Here is a 27,826-nt window from a genome sequence, read left to right on the forward strand (position 1 = left end):
GTTTGTTTAGTAATAATATGGCTAATACTGTACTACAGTGTGATTACCTGAAGCTAACTGAGCAAAATCGTAGCCAAAGGTTATATAAAAACTAGTTTGACGTGAATTCCTAGTATAAGAGTCTAATGGGACTCTATATTAATACTGGTTTGTTATAATAAATTTAATACAACTTGTATTTGATTTTATGAGTTAACATATATAATGTTAATTATATACTGTATTGTATGTTGTCATTCGCTACTATAGTATTTTTTAATAGCTCTTATGTTATACAATGTGTACTACACGTTAATATATAAAATATTTATAACCAAGGTTATTCTAGAATATACTACTGGATATGTATTTATAGGAGTTTACTTATGTTGTTATACAATAGACAACATAAATACAACATTTTTATGTACAGTATTATAGCGCATAGAAATACTGTATATATGCAAACTAATTAAAGAAAAAATCAAAACAAATATTTAAAAAGTTAATAATCTCTAAAATCTGTTGTAATATTTTAATTAAAATACAATATATTTAAGTGTTATAATAATGTATATTTATTTTAGTATGATCTACATTTTTTTTATAAACTAATCACTTTATACTTAAATAAAATACTTAATACAATTTGTTTATTATATTCAAATTCTGTATTAGTATATTAATTGTCTAATATTATATACAATTCATATTATATATCTCTATAATTAAGTTTCTAATTATCATTTAATTTGTAGAACTTTATAACCTTCACTCACGTTATTAAAACAGATAATCAAATAACAATACCAAGGTAATTCACTTGTATTTTTTTGGTATAATTATTTTATTAAATGTCATTTTGAAAATTTAATATTCATTAAAATAAATAAAAATCATAAAACTAATATAAATATGGCTATTTTATTGAAACGTTAATAACTAACCAAATATAAGAATCTTGATATTTATTTGACTAATTAAATATAATATTGTATTCTATAAAAATAGTAATATTATTAAGTATAAATGTATTCATTTTTAAGTAGTATTAAATTAATACAATTACCGTAATAGTGATAATAAATAGACTATAAACTTAAAATTTACTTCTTTTTATTAATATTTATAATATATTTATACTAATAAATAATTATACATAAGTGGCATTTATAATTTTTATAATTTATATTACAATTCATAAAACTAAAAGCATATAATATAATTCTAGACCTAAATTAGTTAATTTTAACATTTTATTGAATCCATGATTTTTTAATTGATAAATAAATATATACTGGAATTAATCTACTCTATTGATGTTTGATTTATTTTAATACTGCATTAATATAGTAATAAATAACTATTTAAAAGTAATGTATGAAAATAGAGACCGCAAATGAAGCGATTTTTTAGGAACCGAATCGATCCGAAACCAAATTATTAAGACCTGAACCTAAAATAACCGAAATTACTTAATATTATATAAGTTATGAATTTTAAATGACATGTTATATATCAATAATATGTTATTTAATAATTTTATTTGTTAAACAAATTTTATTATATTTATATAATTTATATATAAGTTAAGATTGAGTGATAGTCATAACAATTCTCGTTTTGCTATTTTAAAAGTATACGAGTTTTAATGTACAGTAAGATTGTATATAATTTACACTTTAAGAATATAAGTGATTGAAAATTTTAAACAAATTAAACTTAATATTCAACGACTTATAATACAATAGAAATCACTATTTTATTAATTTCACTAATTATAGTATAAGATCAACATTTAGTAAGAAAACCAAAACTACTGTCTATTACTGTTTGAAAACTAAACCCAATCCATGTATCATATGATAAAAGATCTAATTCTTAAAGTCCATCAGTTCTACTAATAAACAATAACAAAACTATAAATAATTGATTATATTATCAGCAAAACATAAATATTATTTATAACTGTAATAATTTAAGACAATTATCTCTTTTAAGATCAATTGCTAAATCCAAAGGTTTTCTCTGTTTGTTGTCTTTGATTTGAAGATCAGCGCCAAACTCTTTGAGGAGTTCAATAGTCTCAATGTGTCCCTCTTTGACAGCCATATGAAGTGGAGTTAAATTTGTATTAATTGTAACACAATTGACATCAAAATTCAATTCAGTAATTAAATATCTGATTGCATTCAAGGCATTACATTCACAACTCAAGTGTAGACCATTTCTACCTAAAATGTCTGTTAAGAAAGGATTGATATTTCGTTTTTGTTGCAAATGTCGACAAATATCTAAATTATCACATCTGAGTGCTTCCATAAAAGGTGTGAAACCACAAGAATCACTTTCGTCGCCATCAAAGTTACAGTTGTCTAACAAAAATTCAACCAAAGAATGGTATCCATTGAGAACAGCCGTATGCAGTGGTGTTCTCTTGGTTTTGCTTCGGGTTCGCCAAACACTGCTATCACAGGATAATAGGTATTGTATTTGTGGTAAATCACCGCTTCTAACGGCGATATGAAAGCAGGTCCAGCCGTCTTTGTTTTCAAGATTAACATTAGAACCGTTTGCAACCAACAACTTAACCACATCTAAGTTATTGACTTTAGTTAAGGCCAACATCATTGGTGTCCAATCGGATCTATTGAGTACATCAACGATTGTCTGTCTGTTCTTCAGTAACATCTCAACACACTTCAGGTGTTTGTATTGTGAGCTCAAATGAAGTGCACTTTTTTCTTCTCTATTCTTGAGATTGACATCTATTTGATGGACACAATCATCACATAAAAGATAACCCATAATATTAATTGAGTTAAATATTGAACACAAATGAAGACTATTGTCGCCTGACTTATCACTTATGATATTATTAAGTGATGACAACGACTGCGACAATGATTTGAATTCAGACAAATTGTCGGAAATTATGACTTTAAGTAAATGAGTTTTCACTGTTTTAGACACCAATTTCATGATTGATCTCTTAGTGAATCAATCGGTGATCTCATACAATGGTAAGCATTGAATGTCTTAAAAACTTTTATCAAAAGTTTTGTTTTAAATCACTGTTTATTTACTTTATTATTGGACACAAAACACGTGACAAACATGTGATAAATTGCGCGACAATTCAAATGAATTAAACAGTATTTTGAGTGAAATGTCAAAAGAGATGTCAAGTGTTTCACACAGTTTTCTGAAGAACTTTACCAAAGAAAATGTCAATCAGTTCTTCAGTAGTGATAATATAACACAACTGTTGTCTCAGGCATTAATTGTTGCGTTCATTTGGGCTACACTTTGGAGTATTGAAGGGCCGAATGCCTGTCCACCCGATGGCCATCTGTTTCATCTGTTAGTGGTTTACATCTGTTGTCACATTGCGTCCGAACTGATGATACTATTTTGTTTGCCACCCGTCGTCGGCATTTTGGTTACGGGATGTCTATTGGCCAACATTTTTACTCTTAATTTAAACAAACAATTGGCGACTATTTTGCGGGATATATCTCTGGTCGTCATTTTATTAAGAGTTGGACTTGAATTGAGTCCAAACAATATCTTCAAACTATATGATGTTTGCTTACGATTATCACTGATTCCCTGTATTGTCGAAACCATAATTGTATCAATCATTTCATGTTTTCTTCTTGATTTACCCTTCAAGTGGTCATTACTTTTAGGATTTCTTTTATCGGCCTCATCTCCGGCGATCATTGTGTCCAATGTTTTGCCGCTTAAAAACAAAGGTTTCGGTGAAAGCAAAAGTATCTCTTCAATGTTGATGGCCTCCAGTTGTGTCGATAATATTGTGACCATTTCTGGTGTAATGATGTCCTTACGAATCATATTTAACAGCGAAATGCCATTAGTTTTGATTTTGTTGACAACACCTCTGGAAATAATTATCGGTTTATTTTCGGGAATATTATTTGGTTTAATACTTTGGTTCATACCATCCAATACATGGCAACTGATTGCTAAGATTCAAAGATTTGTATTATTATTGATGTCCGCCATAACTTCAAAGTTTGTGTCCAAATCATTAGACATTTCAAGTGCGGGTCCATTGGCTTGTGTTGTCATTGCATTTACAGCGGCCATCAATTGGAGAGATTCTCAGATCAATGAAACTCTCGTAAAACAAATGGATATTATTTGGTCTATATTTAGGACATTATTATTTGCATTGATTGGTACGTCAATCAAGATATCTAACATCAACTTTAACAATACATTTTATGGATTAATATGTCTTATAATTGCTCTATTTGTCAGATCAGTCACAGTAATTGCAATCATTTTTGGTGCAAATCTTAATTTCAAAGAGAAATTGTTTATATCTTTCACGTGGTTATCAAAAGCCACAGTTCAAGCATCACTCGGACCTATGGCTCTGGACTTCATTAACAGCGATGACAACTATATTAATGACCGAAAATATGCTGAAAAAGTACTCGATTTGGCCGTATTGGCCATTATAGTGACGGCTCCACTATCTTCTCTACTCATATCACTGACTGGTCCTCTATTGCTGACCACAAATAAGTCACAAAAATCTGAGAAAACACAGACTAATAAAAATTAATTCATAAATTTTAAGTAAATGTAATATATTTGATGTTAATATTTAAATCTATATATTATTAACATATAGATTATTTATACTGTGTATCAAATATTTAAAAATTGAATAATAATAATATTAAGTTATATCATATAAAATACATCATTTTGATTTAATATTAAAAATCTATTTAAAAAGTATTTAATTATTAATTAAGGTTAGTATATATTAAATTAGTAAATCAATTGGTATTTATTACTCTTATATTGTTGTCTTGTTATACACTTATTTGTATATAGTTTTAGTTTGAATCAGTGTTTAGGTTAAGTTAGATCGTGAGGAACAACAATGTAATCAATGACTTAAAGTAAAAACACCGATCACTTGCACATACTATTGCATAACAATTTAAATATCGGTTATCTTTTATGAAATCTAACCACAAAATAGTATCTAAACACTTGTTTGAATAGTTATTATCAATGAAACAATGGATATATGAACTTCTGGTGATGTTAGTGGCGGTGACCATAAACCCGATTATCGGTCTTAAAGTTGAATTGTTTTGTCAAAAACCTATTTTTGATCGGATCTCCAGTAATAATAGTGAGATAACATTTTGTCGAAATGACGGCAATGAGTCCAACTCATGGATCGGTCAATACAAATCCGGTTATGATTTTGTCTTCAAACGACACCAATTCAGTCAATTCAAATGTGACTTAAGTGAACAGTCTATTAGCACTACTCCTTCATCAGATGTACAACAAATCAATGTCACAGAAGTTGACATCAACTCAATTGACAACTTTGATAATCCATTGGCAACCGTCTCGATATCAATAGATAATAATTATTATTATAATAACTTTACTATAAATGGTAGCGGATATCAACTGTCGACATATGGAGATAAACAGTATGTCGTCAATAACACAACCAACCAAACAGTGATCAATTTTTTTCGTGTGAATTGTCCGCCAAAATCATACTTTTGGCTAATCTTTTGGATTATTTTGGTATTGATATTAGTGATCATAGTTGTGGCAATTGTTTGCTTTTATTTCAATATTAGAAAAAGTATGTCAATGTCTGACAGTTCATTTGGCGAAGAGTTTGCCGAAGACACAGTCGCCGCGAAAAAATCGGGAAATATATCTAAATATGGAATAAAACAGAATAACAATAATAATGTCAAACAAATAAATACAGAAAAAAATATAAAAACAAAGAGCAAAGTGAAGACAGTTAAAGAAAACGAAGAAAGCGACGAATTGATGGTAACTGACAATCAAAATAATATGAAATCAACGAAAGATTCATCTAAATTGAAGTCAAAGACTTTGTCGATATCAGTAAAAGACAGACCATTGAAGTCGGTATCACTTAAAGAGACCGGAATTAAGAGATCTATTTCTAAATCCAAACAATCGGTTGTATTAAAAAAGATTTCATAACTAAATATTAGATCTGTTTATTATTTAGTGATAAATCTCTATTAAAATTTTTATACAATAATAATAATTCCTCATTTTTATTATTGATATATTTAATATAAAATATCAATATTATAGAAATTATTTTTATACTTTTGTATTAAAGATTTATACTATAATTAAATTCATAAGAAAGAAATGTTATAATTTTTACATTATATTTTATTGTATATTTTATTGTATAATTTATTGCATTAATAACTACAATAATTTTTTAATTAATTTCATTAATGATTTAAAATTGCTATGACAAGTTGTTATCAGATTATATAATATACAAATTAAAGTACAAATTAAAATATAATTAATGTAAATATTTGATAAACAATATTATGCTACCTATTATGCAATTAATTGTAATATAATTTATTAATTAGTTGAGATATACTTTATTATTATTTAATACCAAACAAACACACCAAACAGAATTAATCTATAACAAACAAAATGTGATTTTAATATTATTATAACTTATTATTTTACAAATAATTATTTAATTTTGTTTATTAATTATTACAAATAATAAATTATTAATTTGAGTTCTGTTATTATAAATGTCACAAAAAAATAGATTTAAATTGTGATATTTGTGGAGAGCAAACAAATGGTATATAGTATATATATTATATACAGTGTATATCATTTAAAAAATAATGTTTAATCGCATTTAAATGAGATATTATACAAACTATGAATTAGCCAGGTCAAAATTATGGTGCTATAACTTGCAAGTCGTGTAAAATATTTTTTAAACGAAACGTATTAAATAATAAGGTATTGATTGATTGAAATAATATTAATTATTTTAATTATTATTTTGTGTTAATTAAATTTCATTTATGTTATTTATTAAATATTATTTTCATATTATAATAATAATATCACAATTCTCATACTTTTGCAACCAATAAGCTACAGATATCTGACTAAAACCCAAATTTTATATTTAATGACAATATATACAAATGTTAAACAAATAGTAACTGTATTATAGATATATGTCGAAAGTGTCGAATGTTTTTCAATGGGAATGAAAATTGTTATAAAAATTTTAATGATTACCTTAAAAAAGGTGCAATTATCTGGTCAATCATAAAATTAAATAAAAAATGTTCAATTATAAATATATTCAGTATAAAATTGTCTATAACTTTGCCATTTGTCATTTTTATATTCTAAATATGGTTTACTAGATATTCAAAAAAATCATGAGTCAAGAGTCTGATATTAAGATATTTCCATTTAATTACATTTTATTACTATTATATAAACTAATAAATATATTGCATTAGTTTTAATATTTTTATTGTTATGCAACAAATGAACATTTATTTGTTTCATAGATACTTATTATCAAAATACAGATCACAATCATAGTAAAGATTGTCGCCATTAATGAACACAATATTAGACTTACAGTTAATCAATGAGATAGAGATGACTAAGTTATCTGCATTACTAATCACCGTTTCTTTGATATTAAGCATTAATGATTAAATACTGTATCTCTATTGTATAATCTATGATTAGTAAACTATATTTTTTATTTTATTTATTAAACATTTGGAACTATATAAGGAAATTATGTCAAATTTTATCAAAACAAATATATCAAGAGTACTGTATGTTATATACTAACTGTATAAATATCAAACGGTTTATAATATTATAATATTTATTATGTTGCTTAATACGAACATTATCATGGTCAAATACATTAGTGATAATAATTTTTAAACATTTCATTTTATAAATATTTATTTATTTAATATATTTTATTAAAGAATTTTCTGCAATCTTGCAATACTAACTATTGTGTAATTTTTAACAAAATGGCATTCAATTACTTTTAATTATAATGTTTTATCTTATCAATTAACAACATAGTTAATTATCATTATTATTTAATAAAATATTTTTATTTATAATATACAGTATTTATAATTATATTGACTTTAATAATATTATTATTAATAATATTATGTATTAAAATTACATTAAATTTTAAGTGAAATTCCGTGTATAATATTAATTATATTAATATATAGCTATATTAATGTAAAATGAATTACAAGAATAAACAACAATTATGTGATATTTGTTTGGATACAGCAGTGGGTAATAAACAGATTATTTTATTTTATTTATTTATAAACTAATTTACTAATAAAACATTAAATTAATCTATTTTTAGGTCGAAATTTTGGTGCCATTACTTGTCATTCATGTAAAGTGTTTTTTAGAAGGAATGCACTGAATATTAAAGTAAACATAATTACAATTTTATAAAATAAACTATCGTTTGATCAATTGTTTGTTAATTATCATATATATAGAGCACGTATTTTCATTGTCGCTTCAATAACACGTGTTATATTAATCTTAAAACAAGAAATAAGTGCAAAAAGTGTCGTTTAGACAAATGTTTGGCAAAAGGCATGAAATGTGAATTAATACAAACTCATAATAAAAAACAATTGTCGAAAAAGGATGACAATGTTATAGATATTACCAAACATTTATCTCATGAGAACAGAACTGATACTCAAGAGATTGATATCATTTTAGAAAATTCAATTCAATCTAATGATGAAAAAATTATAAATCAATTACTCGAACTTGAAATTTACAATAAAGAAAAAAAACCCGATTTTATTAAATCAAATAATATTATTTACAAATATATACCAATAATACCATTGTTTAGACAAATAATAGATTACAGCAATTTTAGTGACCTAGAAATGAATCGATTATCAGAACTGTTTGGAGCTATTAATAAATTTAAATTTAATAAAACAAACAATATATATAAAATACTGGACACCTGTGAGATGTATCGGATGACATTCAAACAGATGGAAAAGGATATCAGTTATTTGATCGACGCCTCCAAGAGTTTGAATTCATTTAAAAATTTGTGTCTTAACGACCAAATTGAACTCATAAAAAATGGATGGAATAATACTATTGTAATCCGATATATAGTTTTATATGATTTTCAAAATAATTTTTGGAACATTCCTGTCGTAAGTCATTATAACTAACTATAGTTTTTTTGCCAATATTTTAGTATATATTTTATAAATATCAATAATTAATTATTTATTAATTTTAATTAATAATTTTCATTAAATAAAATAGGATTCTGAAAATACGATTGGATTTAATATGAGTTTATTAAGATATGAAAAACGTGATATTTATAGAAGATATATGCAATTTATACACGATTTTGCTGAACTATTGCCTGATAATGTCATATTTGATTTGGTTGTTTTTTAATTACATAGTAATATAAACACAACACTAATTTTTTATAAATTATTTCAGATGACAGTAATATCGTTACTTAATCCAAATGCTTCAAATCTTTTACATCCTGATGTTGTCAAGTAATTCAAACAAATATATACAAATAAAATACAAAAATTTTAATAAAATATTTGTTTTTAATATAAATAATAGAACTGAACAACAAATATACATATATTTATTGCAAAGATATTTATTACTTAAGTATCGACAGAATTCATACGAAAAAGTGGCAAAAATAATGAAATTAGTGACAGATCTACAAAATCTTAGCGATCATGAAATGCTTAACTGTTTAGAAAAATATATTCAATATTTTGGACCTTTGATTATGGAAATTATGTCTACACGTAAAATATGTGCTTAAAATCTAGTTTTTAAAATTAAGTAAAATATAATATACATATAATTATTATTAAATAACAAACATAATTATAAATAAACAATAATAATATTTTTAAAATGTTTTTATTTAAATGTTTACTCGATTACGAAACTTATCATATTATATAATATTTAATTATAAACTGCAAACTAATTAATGATAATATTATATAAAAATAACAGTATCAGTATAATTTGTAATAAATATATTAATATTATCTATACTGTAGTTTGTGATACGATTAAATTATTGATCTTTAAAAATATTTTATGTCATAAAATTACAAAATATATTGTAGTAAATGTTAAGAAATTTTCTAAATATTATATAAATTTATATATAAAGTTTGTATTATTAACATTAGGAATATTTATCAACTTATATCGTATTAATATATGTATATAAGTAATAGCGTAAAGTAAGTCAGATTTAGTAAATTATTTATAACATTATAAAATTAAAATAACTATCAATTAATTAAACTTTTTATTTAAATGTGCATCATATATATTATTTTAAATTATTAATTTCCTTTAAAATAAATTATATTTTTTATAACCTTGTCCAATGTTAAGTTTATAATTTTATAATAATGTATAGTATGAAAATAAATTATTGTATATAATTATCACATATTATTTTGAACTAAGTTAAGTACATTTAATAGAAATCATGTGATATTATTAATAAATATTATCAATAAATTTATTTATACAATATATTGATTTAAACCAACAATAATATTGTATTAGAATTAATCAAATATAACTCAAAAACTATTAACAATGCGTTCATCATTAGTATGTGAAATATGTAATGACAATGGAGTTGGTATGTAATTATCTAAATGAATAACATTAAGTATTTAAATTAATTAATTAATTAATAAAAACTAAATATTGATTTTAGGTCGAAATTTTAGTGTCATTACATGCGAGTCATGTAAAGTATTTTTCAGGAGAAATGTTTTAAAAAATAAAGTAAATTTTTAATTATATTAATTTTATTTAATTACTAAATTTAAAAAATACTTAATTTTATGTTTTGATAGACATATAAATGTAAAAGAAATGACAAATGCATTATTAATGTCATCACAAGAAATTCGTGCAAAAGATGTCGTTTAAGCAAATGTATTGAAAAAGGCATGAAATCTGTAAGTATTAAACATTTTATTAAAAAAAAATATTTTTTAAATAATTTAAAATAATTTATGTTTTTATGTTTTTATTTATATAATTTGTATATTACTAATAAAATAGACTATTTTATAAAAATGTTGTTTTTTCATGTAAATTTCTAAAGTAAATTAAATTTATAAAAATTTTAATAAATTATAGTTACTATTATTATACAAACTATTATTATTATTATTATTAGGAATTAATAAAAGACAGCAAACAAAAGGCAATTATATATATGAATCAAAAGAGAAAACGTCGAAATTGTCGCAAACGGTTTACAAATGAAATCAATGATGAAAATGGTGTTGTGATAAAACATATGACTAACACTAATACATGTAATGACAATATATTGGATCAAATCGATGACATTGAGTATGTGGTCAACAATAATAATATCGATGATATGTATAATATATGGCAACAAGTTTTACAGTCTTCTTTAAATCCCGTATTTCCAGTCATTAACGACTTTAACAGCTTTAATGTCTATGAATCTAACTGTTTGTCTCAATTGTTTAATGCCTCACAAATATTTAAATATATGATATTAAATACATGTAACATAATTGAGATCAAAAATATTATTCAACTCTATGAGGAAGCGATATATTTGGATATAGATATTAAAAGATTTTCAAAATTTTGTAATTCCTTGAATGCATTTAACGCTATTTGTAATGACGATAAAATGACATTAATTAAGTTTGGATTTTTGGAGGCATTGCTACTCAGATACTCAATGATGTTTAATAAGTCTACTAATTGTTGGAAAGCAACTTTAGTTAGTATTTTAATTATTTTGTTCAATTATTTATCAAAATATTAAACTTTTTATTAACTATAGGGAAGTAATAAAACTATTTGCATTAAATTGGATATATTAATGAACGAACCACGAAATATGTATGGAGTTTACAAAAGTTATTTCGATAACATTATTCCTGAACTGCAAAAAGATTTTATTGTTTTAGATTTGGTATTATATAATATTTTGAACTGTTTTTATAATTATAGTATTTTGATTGACTTAATTATTTGATTTTTTTATTGCTTAGCTAACAGTAATTGCATTATTTAATCCCTATCGACCTAATCTTAAACACAAAGAAACTATAAAGTAAGTCAATTATAAAATTAAAAATTATTATTAGTAATAGTAATTTAGAAAAAAAATTATTTTTTACAGATTTGAACAACAGTTATATTTATATTTATTACAAAGATATCTATTATTAAGATATCGTAATCAATGTGATGTCCAAACAAAACTGTCAAAACTAATGAATACATTAAATGATTTACAAATTATTAGAGAAATCGAAATTAGAAATGGATTTGAATTATATTATAAATATTTTGGACCAATTTTTAAAGAAATTGTTTATAATAATGATTGAAATATAAATTTATATACAGTATAAACAGTAATTTAAAATTAGTAAATGTCATTTTTTAGAAAAAATTACAAACATTTATTTTAATTATAATAAAATCATTATTATATTATATATATATAAGATTAGCAGTTCTATAGTTATTATTATTATATAATATTGTAATATTTTGATTTGCAGTCGTGTAGTTGATCCACTAGTCTTAGTTGATGTCGATGATGATGTTGATGGTAGTGTTATGGTGGTGAATGAATTGAGACACAAGTTATTAGATTAACATGATTGTGATTTATTAAATTATTATAACAATTGAATTAAATACATTGATTAATATATAGTAATAGTTAAATAATTATTGAATGTATAAAACAATATATAAATGAGTGGATCTCTTAAAATAAATCCTGTATCCCATATAGGGATCTCATTAACAGTTGCTTTTATACTGTTGAGGTTTATGGCTCCGATAGTTACCAATCAGAGGTCAGATTCATTGTTGTCATTAGTACTCCATTGGGGGACTAAGTATTGATGCAAAATTGGGGACAAGTTTGGAGGTCTGTAACTTATTAGGGTTTGGTAGTACAAAGTTTGTACCCATTAATTATTATTTGTTTATAGTTATAGTACTCTGAAATCAAATTTGGTATAAATCTCTACCCGGAAAATATTAGTTTTATGACTTTAAAAGTTTGTTTTTTAAAAGTCAAATAGGCATTGATAGAGAATAAAATATAAAACATTAATTAAATGCAGTTGTCTATATAGTGGACATGTGGTGGAAATATAATGGATATCTTATAAACAAAATAGATATTTTGAAAAAATGTTTTTTAACTAAAACATAACTATTTATTGTTTAGATTTAAATTTTCCCACATGTCTTACATATATTAGAAAAATATAATTACTAAAATTGTTAAAAATATTTGTAACATTTACTTAATACCTTATTTAAGCATTTAACTAATAAAAATTATTGAAAATATAAAATTCAATTGAATTTATACTATACTATACATTATAATCAGCTTTAAGTGTTGTTTTCGATTCTAGGGAGAGGTTCTGTAATGAAATAAAATGAAAAAAACTCCAAAAATTTTGGAAAAGGGAAATATTGGATGAGATTTAGACTATAATTGCATTTTTAAAAACAATTTTTTGAAAATTTAATTTTCGAGATTTCAGGTCAAGTTTTGCTATAAATTGTCTAAAATTCCGGGAAAAATAAGTTCAATTAAAAACACTAATTATAACATTATATGTAATGTACTTCACGTGCTTATCATATCAATCACATGATTGAATTAAATTGCTCGGAAACAAACTGATTGTATTGTATTAATACAGTATATTACAGTATAGTCTAATACAGACAAATGTACTAAATGTAAAATTTCTCTCATTTTATTTATTTACTTAACATAGTATTACAAAATCAAAAATTGTTAACTATTRCCATATATTATATATATTTTTATTCATAATTTACAATTCACTAAAATTTATGAAAATCATGAAAAAGATTTGTGAAATATGCGGTGATTATGGAATTGGTAAACAAATTGTGATAATATATTATATAATATTTATTATGTATTTATTGCAAATATAGTGCCATTATTTTAAATTATCATTTTTGTAAAAAATGTTTCAAATTTTTTAACTGATTATAGGCCGCAATTTTGGTGTCCTAACCTGTGGTTCGTGTAAAGCATTTTTTCGGCGTAACTCATCCAACAAAAAAGTAAATCTAATATTTCATGTTTTTATAAATCATAATAGATTTTATTTGTATAAATTTATTTTTTAAAAATTATATTATTATTTAAAGCAAAATTCGATTTGCATTTATGGTAACAGTTGTCAAATAAACGTATACTCCAGGAAATTATGTAAAAAATGTCGTCTAAACAAATGTTTTTCAATGGGAATGAAAACTGTATGTTATTTATAAAATATATAATACAATTGACTCTTAATTGTAACACATATTTTATTTAGTAATATAGTTATAATGTAATTCTCTTATATTTAGGAATTCATATTAAATGCTAAGCAAAAAGCAATGAAAAAACAAAAGATTGATTCAAACATAATAAATAAGATTGAGATTAGAAAACATCACAAAAATAATAAATACAAGAATTCAGATAAAAATAACAAATGTGATTATTCACATATTTTTGAACAAAACATGAATGTCTATAAAAATATATTGACATTCAATCAGTTTATACCAATAAAACCAACAAATGATAATAAAGATGACACTAAAAGACATTTATTTAAATTATTAATGTCTTCTCCTGAGAGACCCATTACTACACCTAAAGAATTGACAGAAATAGAGTGTAAACGACTGTCGGATATATCGGTCTTTACAAATATATTTCGTTATCCAAAGACCCGAAACTTTCTTAAAATTGGAGACATTCGGGAGTTTTACCGATTATGGGGTCAATGGCTAGAGTTTAACACTCAGGATATCGTCAAATATACAAAAGATATGACACAATATTCAAACCTTCATTTGGACGATGAAATAGCTTTAGTTAAATATGGATGTATGGAACTTATCGTACTTTTTGCTAACTTTTATTATGATCGTCAAAATGATACCTTTACTGCATATATGGTATTTTTATTATACATTTTTATATTAACATAATATATAGTAGAGTATCTATAAACAGGGGTTATTTGTATTATTATTTTTAATTAGGATAACAACTATTCGTTTATATTTCCGATGAGTTTATTAAAGTCGGAAAAGCGTAACTTATATTTGTATTACAAGAATTATTTTGATAAACTGATTCCTGAATGTAATAGAGATAATATCATAATGAACCTGGTCAGTTTTGTCATTTTTGTTGCATGTAATTTAAAAACTTTTTTAAGTAATATTTTATTTTAGATGACAGCTATTGTATTATTTAATCCAAATCGTCCGCATCTTATCAATAAAAATAAAGTCGGGTAAGAGTATATATCAATATATATATATATAAATCTATTTAAATATTAATAAAACTATAAAAAATACAAATATATCTACTACTACTTATTGRTAAAAAGTATTTCATCATATWTTCCATTTATAATTATTTAAAATATATAAATAACTATATAATATATGATTTTAATTATTTATAGAAATGAACAACAATTTTACATTTATTTATTGCAACGATATTTGCTATATAAGTGTCGATCRCAATCACATGAAAAGCTATCAAAACTAATGAATTCATTAATAGATTTGCATATAATAAGTGAAATCGAGAAGACAAACGGTGCCGAAAATTATCTCCAATATTTTGGACCAATTCTTAAGGAAATTGTATTTAATATTACTTCAAATGTTTCAATAGTTTAATAAAACTAATTTCACTCATTAAATAATATTAATTTTAGATAAAACTTGAGTATCGTTATCAATATTATGTGTTAAATATTAAATGTTTTCAATTAATATTTACAGATTGTATACTAATTTATTTTATAGGTTTATCAATATAGTTGGCATTCATTATATTTTTATTATTACTTTTCAATAATTTTTTTATTTCATATTCAAAATCAACATAATTTKCTATAATTTTTAGTATTATTAAATTTATTACTAAATTAATACTATAAATTAATATTATAAAACTAATAAAAGATAAACAATTACCTATAAATAATTTTAAAAATAATAACCATTTAATTTATAGTGATTAAACAAAAACAAAATATAAGATATTATTCAATTGATCACATGATAACATACTGTAATATAAAAAAATGATTATAACTATAACAACAATTTGTTGATACATTAATTTATAATATTATTTATCGTTAAAAACTGTCTTTAAACCACTAATTTTATTAAATTTTAAAACTGTTTTAATTTTATCAGTTTAATATTATTATCATATATTAATGTAAATATATTATTAATAATTTGATTAATAAAATAAACATATACTGTAAATGACAAAAGTTTCATATAATACAGTAAATTACTGTATATTACAATAATATGAAATCTAAAAAGTTGAACAAAAACTGCGAGATATGTGGGGATAAAGGAGTTGGTGAGCAAAATATGTTATTAAATGATTATAATAATAAAATTACAATTTGATTGTGTAATCTATAGGACGAAATTTTGGTGCCATTACTTGTGAATCATGTAAAGCATTTTTTAGGCGAAATTCATTAAAAAATAAGGTATAACATACTGTTTATATATTCAACCAAATTTATAAATATTTAATATATATATATAAATTATTATTATTATAGAGTTTTATATGTAATAATTACAATAAATGCAACATTGATATTAAATCTAGAAAGAGATGTAAAAAATGTCGACTAAATAAATGTATATCAATGGGAATGAAAAAAGTAATAAAAATACTATATATTTTAATTTATAACTAATTAAAATATTATTAAATAATTCAGGAATTTATACAAAATGAGATTCAAAAAGAGTTAAGAAAACAGAGAATTGAAGAAAACAAAAAAAATAAACAACAGTTAGAAATCAATAGTGAATTTGAGACAAACTTTAATAAATTAAATACAGTTTGCATTTTAAATATTTTCAACAACAATAATAAAGTACTTGAAAATCTATTGAAAGTCAACAAAATAATTATTGATACAATCAATGATAGCGAYAATAATAATGACCAATACTTTTCTAAATACAATATAAAACAACTATTATCTGCAACACCTGTGCGACCCATCAACAACTATCACYACTTAAATGATGTCGAAAACAAACATTTARAAGATTTATGTTTATCGGGTTCGGTATTTCGATACCCGAAAACACAACACTATAARACAGTTGGAAACATCACTGAGTTTTATCGTTTGTGGGGCAATCGTATAGAGTATGATATGAGAGATATTGTATCGTTTACTAAAGATATTACAAAAACTATAGATATTTGTCATAATGATGAGATAGCCCTGGTCAAATTTGGTTGTATGGAAATTATTGTATTGAGAGCTAATTTCTTTTTTGATCATAATTTTAAAAAGTGGACTGTTTATATGGTATTTATTAAATTATATTTATTAAAACAAATCTACAAAATGATTATTATTTGTATTTTCTAATTAAAAAGGATAATAATTATTCATTTGTATTGCCAATGGATCTATTAAAAGATGAAAAGCGTAATCTCTATGGTATGTATAAACAATATTTAAACAAAATTATGCCCGAATGGAATCAAGATAATACAATATTAGACCTGGTAACTTTTTTAAAAATATATATATATAATTTGCTTTTAATTTTTAAATGTAATATATTGTATGCATTCTATAACTGTCTAATAGCTAACAGCAATAGTATTACTCAATCCTAAACGATTTTATATCGTTGATAAAAATATTATAAAGTAAGATATTATTGTAATAAAAATTAAAATAATAAAACAAATATGATTAGTAATCATATTGTAAAATCAAATTTAGTGATCAACGTGAGTGGTATATCTATTTAATGCAACGTTATTTACAAACAAAATATCATTGGGAGTGGCAGTGGAGATCCAAAATGACAAATCTTATGAATGCTTTGATTGACCTGAAAATTGTCAGTCAAATTGAAATACAAAATGGTATCGAAGGATATCTTAAATATTTTGGACCAATTTTTAGAGAGAGTCTCTCTTAATATAATTATTTAATAGTTATTCTATAGTTTTTGTGCATATTTCTAAAATTATAATTATTTTGTTTTTATATTTCAAGCTATTAACAAATATTAWAATAATTAACAATTTATTCTATATTTAAACTAAACAATAATAAAAATATTTTACTATGTAATTTTAATAAGTACCATTATTTCATCGTAATAAATTTTTAACAATGATTTTTTTAAAAAGTGTAATTGAAATAAATACATTTACTTACTTTGAATAATAAAAAATATAGTTATTGTTTTATATATTTTTAAAAATAAAGTATACCTTTGTATGTTATAATAAAACATTGTTTTCTAATTCTATAGTTTTAAAAATGTTTACAAAAATATTTTAGTTTTTATTAATGACATTTAAGACATTAAATTATGTCATATACTGTACTGTATTCTGTATTTTTACATGATTTCTATTTACACGTTATTATTTAAAAAGAGATAACTGTATTGTTATTTGTAATATACTAACAATTTTCAGATAATTCCCAAACCAATGGTTGGTTTAGATAAAACAAGGTTTCCATTTAAATGCTTATAAACATTAAAGACATTTTGTTACATATTATTTATCTCAAATATCATTATTAATTTGTTTAATAAATACAAATTACATCAAATTATATTAATTATGAAAAATATTTAAACTATAATAAAGTTAATTAAAAGTTAATTTTAATGCAAAATAATAATAAAATGCGAGAGTCATGTGTCGGTAAATTTTGTCAAATATGTGGTGATATTGGCGTAGGTATGGTATTATATGTTTCAATCAAATAAGTAATATTTATTTTATTATATAAATTTATAAATATATAAATTTTATTAATTTATAAATTAAAAGTTATAAATTATATAAATTATTTTTGGTTACTTTCTTTTATAATTAATACTAACTTTTGATATTTATTCCAATTCTAATTAAAATTTATTTATATAATAGATTTTTATGTAATTATTTTATATTAATTTTAAAATTTAAAATATATTTATTAATATTAATAAATAAAGGAAGAAATTTTGGTGCCATAACTTGTGAGTCATGTAAAGCATTTTTTAGGAGACATTCACATAAAGAAAAAGTATTTTAATTTCAATAATTATTTTTTATAATATTTTTCAAATATTTTTACATAAATTATAATTATAGAAATTTTTCTGTAAATACGATGGCATTTGTAAAATTGATGTAAACCTAAGAAAATGTTGCAAAAAATGCAGATTATCTAAATGTTTTGCTATGGGAATGAAAAAAGTATTAAAAATCATTTGTTAAATTATTATCTTTTAATTTTATTAAAATATTTTAGGAATTAATACATAATGATAGACAAAATGCATTGAGAAGACTAAACACTGAACGCAATCGATTGATTAAAAATCTAACAACAAATTCAAATATTTCGATAAATAGTATTACAAGCGATGACAGTATTTTTCAAAATGATTTTTATTTGAAAATATTTGAACACAACAAACAAGTGACAGAATCGGTGATCGGTGTCGACAAGTGTTACAAATACTTGTATGTCAACCACTCTTTAGCACCATTTAGTCCACCAAATACTTCATTGATACCAATCATTAGACCAATCAATACTTGCAATGAATTGAATGATACAGAATGTAAGCGTTTGGCAGAACTGTGTTCGTCGTCTAATATTTTTCGATATCCAAAATCTCAAACTTATTTCAAAGTCAAAAATATGCTACAGTTTTATACACTTTGGGGAAATCGTATAGAAATGGATACTAAAGATATCGTTTCATTTACAAAAAATATAGGAAAACATTTGAATGTTTGTACCAATGATGAGATAGCACTCATCAAATACGGTGCGATGGAAATCATTGTTCTCAGATATAACTTCTTTTACGATAAAAAAGCCGAACATTGGAATATAGTTATGGTTTGTATATACATATTGTCTATATTTTGCTACTATTTTATATTAATAGTAATTAATTATTTGATTTAACATTTAGGACGATAACTATTCATTTGTATTTCCAATGGAAATGTTGAAACCGGAAAAGAGAGACATTTATTATTTTTATAAATGTTATTTGAACAAGATCATTCCTGAATGGGACCAAGATCTTATTATATTAGATTTGGTAATTTTAGTTAATTAATAGCTATTTTAAATATATATATATCAATGCAAATCAATATTACTTAATAATATTTATAATCATTTTTAATTATTATAATTTACTTAATTAAAAGTTAACAGCAATAGTGCTCTTCAATCCCAAGAGACCACATCTCATAAATAGGGATATCATTGAGTGAGGGATTAAAAAATACAATTATTTATTAATTGATTGTTAATTTGTAATATATTAAATATAATCAATAATACTATAGGAGACAACAATATATGTATATATATCTATTGGAAAGGTATTTAATGAGCCGATACCGAGTGGATCATCAATGGAGACCAAAAATGGCCGCTTTTATGAATGCATTGATTGACTTACGTATTGTCAGTCAAATAGAGATAGAAAATGGTGTCGAAGGATATCTTCAATACTTTGGACCAATTTTTAGAGAAATTCTTGGAAAGTAATGCAATAAAAGTAACATTTATAATGAATTATATATTCATTTTATAAAGATTTATAAAATAATTATATCTATTTCTTTAGCAATAATTTATTTATTAAATATATCATAAGATAGTCTAAAGTCATAAAATTTTTTAAAAATAATCTATAATTGTCAAATGTCATTGTAAATAATAATACTAATAAATSCATTTATCATTATCACCAAAAATCCTTTAATCCTATAAATAATACAGTACTTTAAAATTAAAAAACTTTAAAGCATTAAATTACTTTTTTAAAATGCTAATAAGTATTTATTAATAAATTTAAATACAAATAATATAATGTAGAAGAATATTGTTAGTTACTAAAATATAAACTTATATACATAATATATTTTTAAAATTAATATAATATTTATTTTATCAATAATTTATAACAAATAATGTGAATTAAAAAATATATTGTGATAATAAAAAGAAGTACATATTAAGTTAATTAGAAATGAGATTTATACAAACGTTTATTTTAAATATTTAGGGTAAAAGTTTTTAAATTTTTATAAATAATTTTTATTTTGTGTCCTTTTAATTTTTWAAAAATTTGAATATCGAAATTTATTTAGATGTATAAGTTATAAACTATAAATAATGAAATTTCATAGTTTATTCAGTAGTTTATCTGATATTTAGTTTGTTAAGAGCACTCTCTATTAGACAGAGTACAGTATATTAAAATAACTGATAATATTGTCAAAGTATTCAAAATTTTATCACAATATGGTTGACATCATTTGACAACAATTATCTAAAATTAAATTTTAATTTTTAAATATTGTATTTAATTAAAATTTTGGCGGTAAGTTATTTAAACTATAATTAAAATTTTTTGATTATAAGAATTTTAATATTACAGTACTATTTATACAGTATAYAAATACTATATATATTTTTATATTTATAAATAAACAATAATACTGTTTTTTATTTTTATAAAAAAATAGTTTATATTTGATATTACATTGAGATAAAAATTAATAACTACGTGACATACTATAGTTCATATCATACAATTACACAGTTAATTGCAGTTTACCAGTAAAACAATTATTATAATATTTAATCACACTTTAATATATAATAACTACACCCCATTTAATGTTTAAGCATGCTCATTTTTATTATTTTTAAAGAATATAAAATAGATATCTATTTAATTTAATTGAAATTTGTTAATATAGTCATATGAATCTACAATTTTGAGGAATGGTTGGAAAGGAGTTTTTGTTTGACAACGAGTGTATGACTTGTATTTGTATTTTGTATAATATAATTAAGTAATTAACTAATATTTAAGAATTACATGAATTTTATTAATTTATTAATTGACAAATTGTGTGTAATTTGAAACTAACTTAAAATATGGTTAAATCTAAACTAAAGACGACTTGCAATATATGTGGAGATAAAGCAGTCGGTGAGACAACTGTTACGATAACTGATTGAATTAAACTAATTGTTTGAATATTTTTTAGGTCGAAATTTTGGTTCAATTACTTGTGAATCGTGTAAAGTATTTTTCCGAAGACATTCACTTAATTATAAGGTATATTAAAATACCTTTAATTAATAGTATAATATAATTAGGGTTAGATTGAGATTCCCAGGGAGGGAAGTTCCCAAATAAAATCCCTCCAATTTTCCCGGAAAATATGGAAAATATATTATATTCCCTTCCTTGATCGTTAGAAAGGGAAAATATAATTTGTCATACATTATAAAGTACCTAATCTCAATGACTATGTGTTTCAATTGGGACCAGTATGTTAGTAATAACAATCTAAATATGATTCAAATATTATTAAACATTTAGTAAAAATATTAAATACATTTTGTAGTCATTTACTATACAAACGTGTTTTTAATTAAACATTATGTAATGTGAGTTATGGTACGATAGGTGGTACCACAAGGAAATGTCTTCCCAGGGAATTCCCAGGGAACAGGGAATATAAGGAACTTATGGAAAATAAGACGAGGGAGGGAATCTGATCTAACCCTAAATATAATAAATATTTTGTTAGATTTTAAATAAATTTATATTATATTTTAGAACTATATTTGTCTTTTTGACAACAAGTGTGACATTAATCAAAATACGCGATCATTTTGCCGAAAATGTCGACTAACTAAATGTTTTTCATTGGGAATGAAAATTGTAAAATATTTTAGTATTATGTCTAACATTTCATTTTTAAATATTAATTATATATTTTATATAAAAAAACAATAAAACAGGAGTTCATTCAAAATGAAGAGCAAAAGAAATCGCGTCGACTTCTTATTGAAAGAAATCGAAGACTAAAAAACAAAAAACTAATAACTAATTCATCGGATGAATCAAACTGTAGTGTCGTTAGTGAAGATGAAAGCACTGGTAGTAGTGGTTGTGATAGTGACGACTCTTTTTCAAAGATATTTGATTGCAATCAAAAAGTTATGAATCAGTTGTCTACATATAACGCATTTGTAAATATATCACAAAAAATTCATAGTATTAAATGCGATAAACCATTGGATTTGGGACACAAACTATTATTAGGTCACAGAATTGATATAATCAGTCCATTAAATCCAATCAATACTTATGGAGAGCTCAATGATATTGAATGCAAACGTCTCGACGATTTGCATCGGGCGTCACAAGTGTTTAGATATCCGGCGACACAACCCATCATTAAAGTGAATAATATTTGCGAGTATTACAAGTTATGGGGTAATCGTCTTGAACTCGACACTCAAGATATCATTAAATACACTAAAAATATGACTATTTTCAGTGATATTTGTTTAAATGATAAAATATCATTAATTAAATATGGATCAATGGAGATTATAGTGACCAGGGGCAATTCATTATATGATTACAAAAATGAAATATGGAATCAAATTATTGTATGTTTTATATTATAATTTGTATTTTTTATATAAAAATAGTGACATTAAGTAAAAATTTATTTTTATTGTTTAGGACGACAATTGTAATTCATTTTTAATACCACTGGATCTACTAAAACGAGAAAAACGCAATCTTCATGGCGTTTATAAACAATATTTCAAAAAATTTCTACCCGAATGGGGTTTTGATCAAATGCTTCTCGATTTGGTATTATTTTTTGATTAATTTATATATATATATATATTTGACACCAAATTATGTTAATTTTTAACTTATATTACAATAAATATATATTCACTTGTATTTTGTATTTTAATTATGTAACAGATGACAGCAATTGTATTATTTAGTCCAAAGAGACCACATCTCATACATAAGGATACAATTATGTAATTATAAATCTTTGTCTCTTAATTAGTCATTTGTTGTAATATTTATTTTAATGTAAATAGATTTCAGCAGAAACTATATATTTATCTAATGGAGCGCTATTTGATGGCCACTTATGGCAATCAGTGGATCACAAAAATGGCAAACTTTATGAATACATTAACTGATTTAAAAATTGTCAGTCAAATTGAAATACAAAATGGAATCGAGGAATACTTAACATATTTTGGACCACTTTTTAGGGAAATTATTGGATAAACATTTTATTGAATGAAACTATTAATTAATATTTTATAATTATTTTGTATATTTTACAAATATTTACAAAAGCATTAGCCAAGTGTTAATAGTGTTGGCAAAAAAAAGAAATTTATAAAATAATAGAGAAATTTCTAGAAAGTTTCTATTTATGGTATCCCCATGGTTAATTTTGTTCTCTCGATATTTGTTATCTTTATCATTGTTATTACAAGTAATAATTAAATATTATTATTAGTATTTTAATTATGAATTAAAGTAAAAATTTATTTATTTAATTATATTAAACTATGATATAATAAATTGATGAATAAAATTTTTTATAAAACTGATTATTATTAAATAATTATAATTATTTATATAGGTATCCAATAGCTATAGATTTGGGGATTCCATAGTATAACAATAAAGTTAAATTTCTATAGAAATTTATTCCTGAAAAAGTTTCTAGAAACTTTCTATTTGCCCATCTCTAAGTGTTAAACATTTTCATATTAAATGTTTTTTTATATAATTACAAAATTTAGTAAAATATAATAAAAATGATATCATATAATTCAAAATACTTGAGACAACTGTTTCTTATTAGATCATTGTTTAGTTATCATAAATTAAATTACATTTAAGTATTAATGTATAAAAGTGCTTGTTTTTAATCTAAAGTATTTATATTTAAATATATTTTACAATACGTTTATAACGAACCATAACATTGATTTCAGTACATTTGATTTATAACATTTTTTGTGATCATAAATAGAGAAATATACCTGTATAATATAATATAATACCAATGCTTTTTATAATTGATTATTTTAATTTTATAATCAATTTATTTATGTGATATAAAATTGACATATGATACCATTTAAATTGAACATTATACTCTATACAGTATAATAATTAAAAATTATAGATTTATTATTAATTGAACAGGATATTTATTGACATGCATTTAACATGCATATATATCATACAATTTATTAATAAATTTAATTTATTATAACGTTAATAAATATGTTCACAAATCTATAAATTTAATTTAATCAATTTATGTTTTTATAAATTATCACAGTTTTTTATAATCATAAAAGTATTGTACTTTAAATAATTGCAAAATTATTAAACTAAATAGAAATGAATGCAATTTATTAAATAACATATTTAACAACAAAATATGAATAAAAATAAATTAAGGCAAATGTGTAATATATGTTATGATAAAGCAGTGGGTGAGTAGGCATATGATAATTGAAATTATTTTTAAAACATTAATATATTTTTTATGAGTTATATAATATTTAGGTCGCAATTTCGGTACAATAACTTGTGAATCGTGTAAAGTATTTTTCCGAAGACATTCATCTAATTATACGGTATTTTAAATTATTATACATTTATTATATTCAGAAAAAAAGTTTATTAATATTTATTTTAGAAATATATTTGTTTTTTCGATAACAAGTGTGACATCAATCAAAACACGCGATCCTTTTGCCGAAAATGTCGACTAACAAAGTGTTTTGCGATGGGAATGAAAATAGTATTAATATTTTTAAATAGATTTTTATAAATTTTAAATAATTTGATTTTTACTATTTGTATAATTCATTTCAATAGGAGTTCATTCAAAATGAAGAGCCAACAAAAGCTGAACGAAAAAATGGGAATAAAATTCATACCAAAAGGTTATTACAGATTATTTAGTTATTTATGTTTTAAATCTATTTTATTTAAAATTTTATTCTTTGTTCACGTTTTTATTGATTATAAATTGTTTTTAAACATATATTATGGCATAATATGTTATAATAATGTTTTTGGAAAGTCTTATTACATTATTATGATTTAAAGTTTTTTTTTATTAAATATTATTATGTATTAAAAGTAGTTTTAATTAATTAACAATAAGACACAACAAGATTTTCAAAAAATGATTTTACGAAACACATAATTTTAGTAATTCGTTAAAAATAAATCTATAACACTGTAGTGTACTTATAAATACATTTTAAAATATATTTATTATAACTTTATAGATATAATAAATTGGTATTTTATTCATCGGATAATTTAAACAAAAGTTTGATTAGTGATAAAGAAAGCATCGATAGTATTAAATATAATGAAAATTCATTTTTACAAATTTTTGATAACAATAAAAAAGTTATAATAATGTGTCGACATTTAGCTTATTTCTATCACAAAAGATGCGTTGCGTTAAAAACGATAAAACTGTGAATTTTGAAGACAAACTATTGTTTGGATATTTTTTGGATGTCATTAATCCAATGAAATCAATAAATACTTATAAAGAGATCAATGATATTGAATATAAATGTCTGGAAGACTTGTATCGGTCGTCACAAGTGTTTAGATATCCGGCGACACAACCCATAGTTATAGTCAATAATGTTTGCGATTATTACCAGTTATGGGGAAATCGTTTAGAATTAGATATTTTAGAAATCATTAAATATACAAATGATATGACAATATCTACTGATATTTGTATGAATGATAAAATAGCCATGGTCAAGTTTGGTTATATGGAAATTTTAGTGACCAGGGGTAATTCATTATACGATTACCAAAATGAAATATGGAATCAAATTATTGTATGTTTTTTATATAAAAATAATTATATTAAATATAATTTTATGTTTATTATTTAGGACGACAATTGTAATTCATTTCTAATACCATTGGATATATTAAAACAAGAAAAACGTAATCTTCATGGGGTTTATAAAAAGTATTTCAATAAATTTATACCCGAATGGGGTTTCGATCAAATCCTTCTCGATTTGGTATTGTATTAATAATTTATGATATATTTATTAATATTTTATATATCTTTATAAAATTGAAATACTGTATAATAGATGACAGCTATAATATTGTTTGATCCAATGAGACCACAACTCATACATAAGGATACAATTTTGTAATTTTTATCATTTATTTCTTAAATTCTTTTCTATAAAAATCTTATTTATTGTAAACAGATTTCACCGGAAAATGTATATCTATTTAATGGAAAGGTATTTAATGAGTTCATATGGCAGTCAGTGGTTGCCTAAAATGTCAAACCTTATGAATACATTCACTGATTTACAAATTATAAGTCAAATTGAAATACAAAACGGAATCGAGGAATACCTGACATATTTTGGACCACTTTTTAAGGAAATAATTGGATAAAAAATTTTAATATTTAGTATTTTAAAAAATTAATTATACGAAGAGTATACATAAAAATATATATTATTTTATTTACCTGTAAATAATTTGTATCAAATAATTATTTTTATTTATTTCTTTTATAAAATAAAAATATTGTCATATTTGAAAAATCTAAAAGTTGATGAAAAGCACATAAATGATACCGTTTGAGGGACACGAACTCACTTACACTTAATTACGAGTAAATATTTTTCAATTATTGACAATGAATTTATATTAAAAAACTCAATTTACCAAATTTTCAATGTCATACAATATATTATTATATTAATATTATGCTACATAATGTACTGTATTTATTCACATACTGTATTAAAATGTATAATACATTATGGCATACAATATAAACATAAATTATCTT

At 22.7% G+C, this 27,826-nt stretch overlaps 7 protein-coding genes across 7 annotated transcripts; 6 read left to right on the forward strand and 1 right to left on the reverse strand.

Annotated features, from left to right (window-relative positions):
* Positions 1–1,941: 1,941 nt before the first annotated feature.
* On the reverse strand, positions 1,942–2,961 carry LOC128966360 (ankyrin repeat domain-containing protein 16-like). The gene has a single exon (XM_054313208.1). The coding sequence runs from the start codon at positions 2,959–2,961 to the stop codon at positions 1,942–1,944; it is 1,020 nt and encodes a 339-aa protein (XP_054169183.1).
* LOC128966361 (sodium/hydrogen exchanger 9B2-like) lies at positions 2,909–4,576 on the forward strand. Its single transcript, XM_054313209.1, has one exon. The coding sequence runs from the start codon at positions 3,149–3,151 to the stop codon at positions 4,574–4,576; it is 1,428 nt and encodes a 475-aa protein (XP_054169184.1). The 5' UTR covers positions 2,909–3,148.
* A 5,867-nt stretch (positions 4,577–10,443) lies between these two features.
* On the forward strand, positions 10,444–14,438 carry LOC128952579 (bile acid receptor-like). The gene is made up of 9 exons (XM_054297995.1): positions 10,444–10,582; positions 10,661–10,731; positions 10,803–10,907; positions 11,132–11,719; positions 11,783–11,914; positions 11,994–12,055; positions 14,009–14,079; positions 14,167–14,274; positions 14,371–14,438. Exons 1-7 carry the CDS (start codon positions 10,537–10,539, stop codon positions 14,043–14,045), a joined length of 1,041 nt encoding a protein of 346 aa, XP_054153970.1. The 5' UTR covers positions 10,444–10,536; the 3' UTR covers positions 14,046–14,079; positions 14,167–14,274; positions 14,371–14,438.
* A 96-nt stretch (positions 14,439–14,534) lies between these two features.
* On the forward strand, positions 14,535–15,952 carry LOC128966362 (nuclear hormone receptor HR96-like). The gene is made up of 5 exons (XM_054313210.1): positions 14,535–14,970; positions 15,058–15,189; positions 15,253–15,314; positions 15,492–15,678; positions 15,944–15,952. The coding sequence occupies exons 1-5, from the start codon at positions 14,632–14,634 to the stop codon at positions 15,950–15,952; spliced, it is 729 nt and encodes a 242-aa protein (XP_054169185.1). The 5' UTR covers positions 14,535–14,631.
* A 431-nt stretch (positions 15,953–16,383) lies between these two features.
* Positions 16,384–18,030, forward strand: LOC128966363 (nuclear hormone receptor HR96-like). Its single transcript, XM_054313211.1, has 7 exons — positions 16,384–16,420; positions 16,486–16,556; positions 16,632–16,736; positions 16,797–17,402; positions 17,474–17,605; positions 17,691–17,752; positions 17,829–18,030. The coding sequence occupies exons 3-7, from the start codon at positions 16,722–16,724 to the stop codon at positions 18,028–18,030; spliced, it is 1,017 nt and encodes a 338-aa protein (XP_054169186.1). The 5' UTR covers positions 16,384–16,420; positions 16,486–16,556; positions 16,632–16,721.
* Positions 18,031–18,731: 701 nt separating this feature from the next.
* Positions 18,732–20,633, forward strand: LOC128966364 (nuclear hormone receptor HR96-like). Its single transcript, XM_054313212.1, has 7 exons — positions 18,732–18,808; positions 19,069–19,139; positions 19,208–19,312; positions 19,368–19,967; positions 20,044–20,175; positions 20,288–20,349; positions 20,429–20,633. The coding sequence occupies exons 1-7, from the start codon at positions 18,736–18,738 to the stop codon at positions 20,631–20,633; spliced, it is 1,248 nt and encodes a 415-aa protein (XP_054169187.1). The 5' UTR covers positions 18,732–18,735.
* A 749-nt stretch (positions 20,634–21,382) lies between these two features.
* LOC128952170 (nuclear hormone receptor HR96-like) lies at positions 21,383–24,239 on the forward strand. Its single transcript, XM_054297516.1, has 8 exons — positions 21,383–21,471; positions 21,854–22,089; positions 22,148–22,218; positions 22,726–22,830; positions 22,911–23,567; positions 23,644–23,778; positions 23,899–23,960; positions 24,024–24,239. Exons 2-8 carry the CDS (start codon positions 22,035–22,037, stop codon positions 24,217–24,219), a joined length of 1,281 nt encoding a protein of 426 aa, XP_054153491.1. The 5' UTR covers positions 21,383–21,471; positions 21,854–22,034; the 3' UTR covers positions 24,220–24,239.
* The last annotated feature ends 3,587 nt before the right edge of the window (positions 24,240–27,826 follow it).

The sequence above is a fragment of the Oppia nitens genome, unplaced genomic scaffold (assembly GCF_028296485.1).
Source record: "Oppia nitens isolate AA-2021 unplaced genomic scaffold, nextdenovo-longstitch-racon4-pilon3 scaffold1_pilon_pilon_pilon, whole genome shotgun sequence".
In the NCBI taxonomy this organism is placed as follows: Eukaryota; Metazoa; Arthropoda; class Arachnida; order Sarcoptiformes; family Oppiidae; genus Oppia; species Oppia nitens.